The 9,654-nt window shown below is 35.4% G+C and overlaps 1 protein-coding gene and 1 long non-coding RNA gene across 2 annotated transcripts; one reads left to right on the top strand and one right to left on the bottom strand.

Annotated features, from left to right (window-relative positions):
- Positions 1 to 322: 322 nt before the first annotated feature.
- Positions 323 to 1,247, top strand: LOC131169479 (uncharacterized). Its single transcript, XR_009140421.1, has 2 exons — positions 323 to 522; positions 921 to 1,247. It is a non-coding gene; the product is annotated as an uncharacterized LOC131169479 (long non-coding RNA).
- Positions 1,248 to 5,577: 4,330 nt separating this feature from the next.
- On the bottom strand, positions 5,578 to 7,685 carry LOC110641740 (probable indole-3-pyruvate monooxygenase YUCCA5). The gene is made up of 3 exons (XM_021793569.2): positions 6,847 to 7,685; positions 6,360 to 6,731; positions 5,578 to 6,119 (listed from the first exon to the last, which is right to left on the bottom strand). The coding sequence occupies exons 1-3, from the start codon at positions 7,516 to 7,518 to the stop codon at positions 5,892 to 5,894; spliced, it is 1,272 nt and encodes a 423-aa protein (XP_021649261.2). The 5' UTR covers positions 7,519 to 7,685; the 3' UTR covers positions 5,578 to 5,891.
- Positions 7,686 to 9,654: the final 1,969 nt, after the last annotated feature.

Raw genomic sequence — 9,654 nt, 5'->3', positions numbered from 1 at the left:
AGAGAGAATAATTCATGAAAGATAAAATAAAAAAAAATTGATAAGAGTAAAAAATATTATTTTATTATTTAAATTAATAAAATAATAACATATTATTAAAATTTCCATTTAGTTAAATGAATAAAATTGGTACATTTTTAAAAAATTACATTAAAAATATTGAAATTAAAAGAATGAAAAATAATTACATAAATTGAATGAAATTTAATTATATATATATATATATATATATATATGCCATGCGTGTTGAAAGAATCTGGCTTTTTTTTTTTTTTAAAAAAAAAAAAAAGGCCGTTGAAAAGTTTATTATGGGCTTTAAGAAACGCTGATATAAGGAGGTAAGGCTTTGGAACCCTACAGATCTTGGGCTGAAGGACCTGTACAGAATGGGCAATGAAGAGTCCGGTCCAGCTCCCCACCTTCAGTCCCGCGAAAATTCGAAGCCGAAGTCTTCGCGCCACCACCACTCGCAGTCGCAAGGGCCTCCGCTACCAGATTATGGTGACGTACATCCACCTATCGGTACGCCTCATTCTCCTCCTTCTTCTAATTATGTTTTGTTCTATTTTGATCGCTTATTAGGTTCCAATTCGATTCAATTTTTCAATTTCTTAGGTTTCGTAGATCAAACAATCCTCAGATTTGATTTCAATTACATGTCGCATTAGTTGATCACATTCTATTTTTCGATATCATAATTTTATGTGTAAACCCTGGAAATTTAGTTAGGTTTTGATTGCTGGATCTGTGCAGGAAAGAAAGCAATTTTTTGGTTCAATTACTTAAACTGGAATCTCTGAAATTATCAACATTTTGTTTTTCTAATTTTAAGTTCGACATAAAGTTTTTGTCGGCATCTGATTAAATTTTTTTGTGGTTTCTACTCAAAATTTTAACATAAATCATTGGTTGAGTTTCAGTTGGCGAGAAACTAAGAAGCAGAGGATAGGGTTGAATGAATCTTTAACTATGTGCACTATGGGCCAGCTACCGAATCCCAAACCTCCAGGCTCAGTAGAAATCAGCAAGTTCAAGTTGAAATTTTATCACTGTCATTGTTTTGGAACATTCCCAAATTTTCCTGTGAAATGTACTGTTAACATTTCCCTTACTATTCCTTTTCTCCTTGGTTGTATCATTGTCACATCCTAAACTCTGTTTATCTCCCGCTCTGTGAATTCTTTGGACATGTGATGATCTGAAACTATTGTATCTAATTCAGGATGCATTTAGATCTGCTTCACTTCTATCTTCCCCTCTACTTCAGTATTATTAGAGGCATGTCTGAATGGCTTTAGAATTTTTCATGTTTAATAGTTTAAACCTGAAACCTGAAATGATGCACGTATGTACCCATTTGACAGGACAAGAAATCTCTGAGGCCAGACTTGTTGCTTGGTCTTAGCTGGCTTGTTTTGGGTTTGGCAAGCACATGCTCTAAATGTACATATTGTCTACCTGTAACCTGACCACAACTTATGATTCAACTGTGATATCACTCCTATGTCCTACCTGTACGAGAGGAGGCCTTTGACAAGTTGGCCTGTCAAGAGGCGCTGGCGGGCTGGTTTGAAGGGTTCAAGTTTGTAAATTTGCCTGCTTCTTGTTCTTTGCATTGCATTCTTAAGTATTTTAGAATATTAGATTATGACATCTCAGGTACAGTGGGCTGGGCATCATATCATGGATCACGATGACAAAATCAAGTTTCTTGAATTAGGTGTAGGAGTCAGTCACCTAGAATATCTTCTGAAGTTGTTCATGATAGCTAAAAAAAGGCATTTAGGGTTGAAAAATAATGTACATGAAGAAACAAAGAAGATTGCACAAATACTAGACCCATAGGGCGTGATGCCACAATTTATTTTTTTTTTACATGAGATATTCATTCATTCAAATGGTGATGGCACGAGTATTACAAAAGAACAAATCCAAGTCTAAATCTAACAAAAAAAAAAGGAAAAAAAAAGAAAGAAAAATCTTAAAATGAGAACACTTTGTCAAGAACTGAAGGTGGGTATATATATATATATATATATATATATATATATATATATATATATATATATATATATCTCTGAGAAGTTGTGCCTAAGCTCAAACAACACCTAAAAAGTACATATTTGAGTAGGCATCCTGCTAATAAGACTAATTTTAGGAAATTATTTAGTTTATAGTTGGTTGATAGTTGATACCTGTACCTGACCACAATTAGTTTAGAGTTAGTGGTCAAATTCTGGGAAATAAATTTTTTGAATAATTGAAAGAGCATGCAATATATAAGAATAAGAGGATTTTTTCCGTCCTTTTTCTTGAGGCAGAAATGCATAAAAATATCTTAAATTTTAGGAATGAAGATGGGTTATTTTTGTCCATACAGTATTGATTAGCAGGACAAGAGGACACATATAAGCTTTCCACTCTTTCCCTCCTGCATATAATACGATTGAAATTTATATTAATTGGCGATTTGAAAACAGAAAGTAAAGAAATTTCAAGGAGTAAGTGTACGTATAGCTTGGTTTTTGAGTGTATTGTAATGGAAAGAGGTCCAAATGTCATAACCATTAAAATAGATAATCCAATTACGCTTAAAAGCACTGTAAGAATATTGTACTAAAGTAGTACGAAGAACAATGGCACTTCAGGAAACATGATACGTATGTAATAAAAAAATTGTACATCTCTTGGTTGTTAGCTAGATGGGGATAAGTGGGTGCATTATTAGAGGTTAGGTTTTTTCTAAGTCAATGTGATTCCTGTTTGTGTTAGTCTCCAGCTTTAAAATTTTCATATGATTAAGAATTGGATGATTTGGATCAACCCATGAAGGTCTGCAAATGTGATTGTTGGATCACATGTTTGTGTCTAGTAGGGACTCTGGCGAGTAGGCCTGGAGCCAGGAGGAACTATCCCTAGGTTAAGTAAAATCAGACATTCGATTATTATACAAGCCGAAGGAGATGGGCCCATGGTGAAGATATTGTGGTAAGGGAGAATGGTGACCATCCCATGTGTTACATTTAATCTTATTAGCAGTAATGTCCAAATAAGTAGCAGTTGAAATTATGCGCATGATCCCAAGGAGAAATGGACACAAAACTGGAGCTGTAGGATTCAGCCAGGTTTTGGAAAAAAACTGAGTTGGTGATTTGAGGTGGTGGTGTAAAGAATGAATGGGCCATTGAGTGGAAAAAACCTTTTGTAATTTCTGAATCATTGGCATGGGGCTCATGTGCGCTGTTTTTATGGCTCTGACAAGCTCGAACTCAGTGGATTGTCTGGGCTTTTTCTTTCGCATTCCTGTTTTTCTATTATGACCATAAAGATAATGATTGGTTTCTGGTGAACTTCTATTGAAATTCTGGTTTCGTCTTGGTAGTTGCTTGTCAGAACTTCTTGAAGGCTCTGTTTGTGTCTCACATCCTTGATCATATCTGTGATAAATCATATACAATGTTAAATATGTGACTGAAAACTAGAAACTAGCCACTTTGTTCACTAGTAAGATAGAAAACTTGTGGCTCACTAAATGAGGATGTAGTCCCATATGCTATGTTCTTGAGTTTCAGTTTAGAAACACCAATAATTCACCCCCATCTTAGTCCTCTTGATGTTGATCTGTGTCTTTTGTTGCTTTCCTTGTCCTGCTTTATAGGATTTTGGATTGGGGCTATGTTTATGTGGGACTCGAATGGCTGAACCTGCTAGCTTCACTTTTTTTTTTTAGGTAGGTAACCTGCTAGCTATTGGAGTACGAAAAGAGTCATCGCCTCTTTATTGAATTGGTTCGGTAATGCCTTGTGTTTCGGAGCAAAAGTTGCTAGTGCAACATGACCTTTCCACTTGTTTAATTAATTAGTACTTTAGTATTTACAAATGATGATTGTGTAGAATGTAGAGAATATGATATGATAGAATTTGCTACTGGCTGGAATAACGAACGTGAAGGGAAGTTGGACTTCTCTTTGAATGAAATAGGATTTCAGGGTTGGTTTAGTTCGTACACCAAGAAGGCTAGAACTAAAACATACATTTTATGTCCCATATTGGTTCCTCTATCCACATATCTCACCGAATTGTAGTAACAGCTCCTCTAAACCCTGAAATGCAGACGCTTCTGTTAGGGGCTTATGGCGCTAATTTAGGCATTAACATTCCCAAAACATTGTAACCCAAAAAAAAAAAATATATATATATATATAAATATATATATCCCAAAACATTTGTCAGTGTTAGAACATGCTGATGCTCAAATGCCCCTAACCATGCTTCTTGTTTTTTGCCCTTTAGGCTGCTGCATGCATTTTCTTTTATGGATTGTGCTCAAGGGACCACTGGGCTAGCCCTGGTTGTGTTCATCTTATAATAATGCATATATTAACAAGAAACTATTCTTTTTCTTATAAATAATTTGGTAGAAAAATTCAAATAGTATTAGATCAGTTTCTATAAATAAGTTGGTAGAAAAATTTAATTAAGTAGTGTCGTGTTCTAGGTGGCTATCAGGTTAGGCTAATACAATGAAGGTCTCTGGTTCGAGTTAGGAGAATTCCAATTTTTTATAATTTTCCAAATATTTTCTCATATTTGACACATTTAAACTGCTGATTAAACATTTGACAAATTATATTCTCCCTCTGTTCCTCTTTTGCAAATCACATTAGCATTTTTTTTTTCTTCTTAAATTTTGCATTTCACAAAAAAAAAAAAAAAAAAATTCACCAAATTAAACACATTTAAAATAGCTTGTTGCCACATAAACAAGCTCAGGTTTTCCTGCTCTAGTGAACTGTATTCAGGATTTTGTATCATACTTCACAGAAAGGCCTCAGTTGATTTTTTTAGGAGTGCTTTGTGTCTCTATCCATGAGCAACGAATCAGAGACTTTTAAACCTATATTATTATTCAGTAAGTAGGTCAAACTAAAAGATAAAAATATTAAAGGGAATAGTGACGTGTAGCCCATCTTGGAACTGGCTATCAATATCATTAAAAGGGGGTATAAAAACAAGGTGGTGGGTGTGGTGGAGCTAGGTACCATTGCCCTTCATTGACCCTACCCATTTGATTAAGAAGTTTATGGGCAAGTTGCTAATCACAACATCTGAATCCGTGGGCCTTTTCTTGGCAAAACTGTGATTGGTATGGGAAGAATAGATGACAATGTGATTTACCTTCCAAGTTCCAAAAGCTATACCTCAGGCAGTTTTTCAATTTGAGGATTATGAAACTGAAACTCAATGAACAAGGAAGGTCTTTTGACAAAAAAAAGTTTTGTATTCCTGTAATTAGAGAGAGAGAGAGAGAGAGAGAGAGAGAGAGAGAGAGTATGAAACTTCATGACAGCTAGGAGAATAGGAAATTTCCATTTCCCATCTGATTGCAATGGCTTGATTTGATCCTTGGAAAGTGTAAGGAAAAGGAAATTGAAACAAAAACCTATAACGGCATAAGGGAGAGAGATACCTTGGCCTTATTAGTAGTTGGCAAGTTAGGCTTTGTTGTGACTGTTATTATGATTCCTGTTTCTATGTTTATGCCTTGGAACTTAGGGAAAAGAGGAGAGCAAATGATTCAAAAGAAAACAAAAAAACTGTCAATTAATTTGCTAACTAAACTGTAATACAATAAGTCAATAACTGTGTGGAACTGGAAATAAAAAAAAGGAAGAACCCTCGTCATCCTCAGTTTTCAAAATGCCCAAGATATCAAAACTCTGGGCCTTCGGAGAGGGCTCTGTCTCTGCGCTGTCTGTTTGTTTTTCCTCCTGTGTATCATACGTGTATTTTTATTACTTTGTACAGCTAATTAAGTGAACTCCTTTCTGGTTAGAAAATTCTTTTTTTTTTCTTTTTTTTTTTTTTTTTTGTTTTCTTGGATAGATAATTTAGAACTGTGAAATGCAACGTCTATGGCACGCTGTTGTTCTCTTCTTTTGCTGCTTAGTTTCATCCTTCCAGACCTTGCCAATGTCTTGTGCTATTCTCATGGCATCACAGGATGCACCAGAGAGCCCTCTCCTTGTGAACCCAACTGCATAGAGCCCAGCATTTCCTTTCCATCCATTAGGGAATGGTGCCTTTGGGAACCCATTCTTGGAGAAGAATTCGCCTTCCTGTACAATACATCATAGAACCAAAGCAAGATTAGTCCATTTATTCAAATAATAATGGAAAAGTCACAATCATGGAGAGGAAAGTTCTAAAACAGTTCTTCTTCTGAAAAAATGTCAGGGAAATAGGACAGGAGTCTGACATTTTTCTGATTATTGGTATCCAACATTTTTAAAGAAAGGGAAATATATAAAATTGACTCTTTTTTTTTTAAGTCTTCTCAAAATTAAACATATTCTCACCTGAAGCCAAGAAGGGACATTGCTGCGGTATCCAGTAGCCAAAACAATTGAATCAATATCAAGGGTTTCACCATTAACAAGTTCAACTTGTCCACGAGAAAACCTTTTGATTCCAGGAACCACCTTAATATCTCCAGATCTGATTTTCTTCAATGCACCAATGTCCAATACAGGTGTCTTTCCCATGATGTTCTTAACCTGCAATGGACCCATGGATGGCCTCTTCAGCCCATATTTCTGAATGTTTCCAAGTAATATCCATGCCAAAAGCAACAAAAGCTTATCAACCAGCCAAATTGGTAGCCATCTCATTAACATAACAGCCAATTCAAAGGTTGATTTGCCAAAAATTTCTCTAGGCAATACATGTACCTGGAAACCCAAAAAATTTTTAAAATTCATGTTAGAACCCTTTATTCGAAGCCACATTTTTTCCCCTTAAAATTTATTTTAACTATTGACAAAAAGTACTAATTTGAAAACTTACCGTGCTTCGAACCACAATTGATGGAGAGGCATTGTGGTTGCAAAGATCAAGAGAAATTTCCATGCCGGAATTTCCACATCCCACAACTAACACTTTCTTGCCACGAAATTTCTTACCGGATTTATAAGAACAAGCATGAGTAACATCACCTCCGAACTCGTTCAATCCTTCAATATCAGGCATTACACACTCTGCATTCTCGCCGGTAGCCACCACTAGCCACCGGCAAATGTACTCAACCTCAGTACGAGTGGAGCCATTTGTGGAAACGGTCTTGACCCTCCACAAGCCACTGGTCTCATCGTACCTAGCTGATTGTACACACTCATTGAATCTTGGGTTGATCTCGAAGTGCTTGGCATATGACTCGAGGTACTCAATAAACTGTTTCTTGGTAGGGTACTCAGGGAAATCCTCAGGGAATGGGAGTTTAGGGAGCTGGCAGAATTGTTTAGGTAAGTGAAGTTTAAGCCTGTCATATGTGCGTTTTTGCCACAGAGAGGCTATACATTCTTCTCTGTCGAGGACAACGAAGGGTACACCCTGCTCTCTAAGGCAAGCTGCCGTTGCGAGCCCTGATGGTCCGGCACCTACTATCACCGGACCATTAACCCAAATGCATGGACGGGAGAAGAAATCTTCATGATCAGCTATGCGAAACAAGTTCTGCATGATTCAAGACTAGTGTTGAAGTTAGCTAGCACGAGGTTTGGCGGAGAAAACAGTATATTTTCTAAAAGTAGGTTTCAAAGATCAAAGGAAAGCTGCAGGTAGAAATGTTTGCTGGTTTTGTTGTTGAAGTTGCTGTTGCTCCTGGTGTTGTGAAGAGAATTGAGCTTTGGTATGGAGGGAGAGGAGGGGGGTGGCTGTCCTTAAATAGAGGGGGGTAAGCTAGAGAGGGGTTCATGTAATGGGAAGCGGAGAGTTAAAGTTTTTGCGGGTCCCTCGAATCATAAGCCTATAGCTGCCTTTTATTATTTTATTATTATTTGGTATTATATTATGGAATCTTTTATTATTATTATTATTATTATTATTATTATTATTATTATTATTATTATTATTATTATTATCTAGTTCACTATCACAAAGATCTGGAGGGCTTTTAATGGTGTTTTGTATATATATATATATATATATATATTCAGAAATGACTTAAAATTGTAATAATAATAATAATTAGTGTTAGGTGCACTCTACCATTACCGACCAAGCGCAGAATTTTGATGTCAAATATTGACATGTGATGAATGATTTCGATGCAAGCTCAAGATTCCAAATTATTCCTATAATAATAAATTATACATAATTTCTACAAATTGGTGTTTTCTCTCTCTTTTTTACTTTATGAAATTCTTATAATAATTAGAATGAAGCTTTGATGGAATTTATGAGCTCAAAAGAGAGAAATGCAATAAGAATCTTGGACAGGAGGTGCTATGCTTTTGTTCTGTTTTGTGTTTATCGGGGTAAGTTTTACTAAACATGGTCAAGCGAAGAATTAGAGGGAGATAAGGGAGCAATGAAAAGTGGCCATCTCTCTCATCTTTAATTCCATTGGACCCACAAAGCGCCAGTTTGAAATCCCAAAAGACTAAAATGGGCATCCACGTGGCATATTGGAAAATGCTGACTAGGATGTGCATAATTCGCCCACGTGGAGACGATCAGCTAGTCGCTAAAATTGGGGTCTGCTGTGTCAACATTTGGACCCCGTCCAAGCATTCGGATTGCGACCTGAAAGGCTGTTTCGGCCTGGAGCCCATTCTGCCAACCGCTATTTCACGCCACACTGCTGCCATGTAGCTCTATGCCCTACATTTCTTTAAAAAATGTTTTTTTTTTTTAATATAAATTTTTGTTCACTAACTTCCACAGGCACACACTGCTTTTCTACCGTCCAACCCAAAAATAAAAATGTGTTCCGCTTTCACATTATTTCTAATCGCTGAAGTGCCCTCATGCATGCCCCTAATTTTCACACTCGCAAGCTCAAATAACTAGGGTGTTATCATTTTAGCTTAAATTAACTGATAAAGTTAGCTGTGTGGGAGACAAATTAGATAGGGATTAGGGGAACCTTTTTATTCCGCTTCTTTTCCTTTCAAGTTTAGTTATTTAAGTTGTTAAATTGTGAAAACTAATTCATATATATATATATATATAGTTGATTTTGACTCATTTGAATTTGAACATTACAATTTTGAAGATGGCTCAAGTATTCTTATCAAAATTATAATTAAAAAATATTTTAAGTTTATTTTTAGATATGATTTTAAAATTAATTAGACTATAATTATTGCTTTATTGCGAACTCATATCCATTATATTGGGTAGATAATATTGTGAACTCAATCTCTCTAATTGCTAATTTTAGAGGCAATAATTTTCCTAATTAAAACTTTTAATTATGATGATTATAGTCTGTTTTGACCTGTGCTTAATTAATGAGTTATTTTATAAGTTGAATACTTATTAATATAGGGTGAATTTAGATAGACACTTATTGTTCCTTAATTAAAAGACTCGTTAGCAATCCATTCACAAAGGATTAGAATAATAAAATCAAGAATCATAAGGATAAAACTTTGTGATCAATAGAAATTTTTCATACATGATGGATAATTTTAAATCCTTGGAAAAGGTATATGTACGTTCAAAGCCTCTGAAAAATTTTTGTTGATAGCAAAGTTTATTCGATTGGACGATCGGAGATTCTGAAGTTTACCAAGCTTTCTATGTTGAAAAGAGGTCAAAGAACATTAGCACCTTGAGGGTGATTATGTTGGTCCCTACAAAATATTAATT

Source organism: Hevea brasiliensis, chromosome 10 (assembly GCF_030052815.1).
Source record: "Hevea brasiliensis isolate MT/VB/25A 57/8 chromosome 10, ASM3005281v1, whole genome shotgun sequence".
Lineage (NCBI taxonomy): Eukaryota > Viridiplantae > Streptophyta > Magnoliopsida > Malpighiales > Euphorbiaceae > Hevea > Hevea brasiliensis.
Note: the sequence above shows the minus strand (reverse complement) of the source record. Positions and strands in the feature narration are given on the sequence as shown.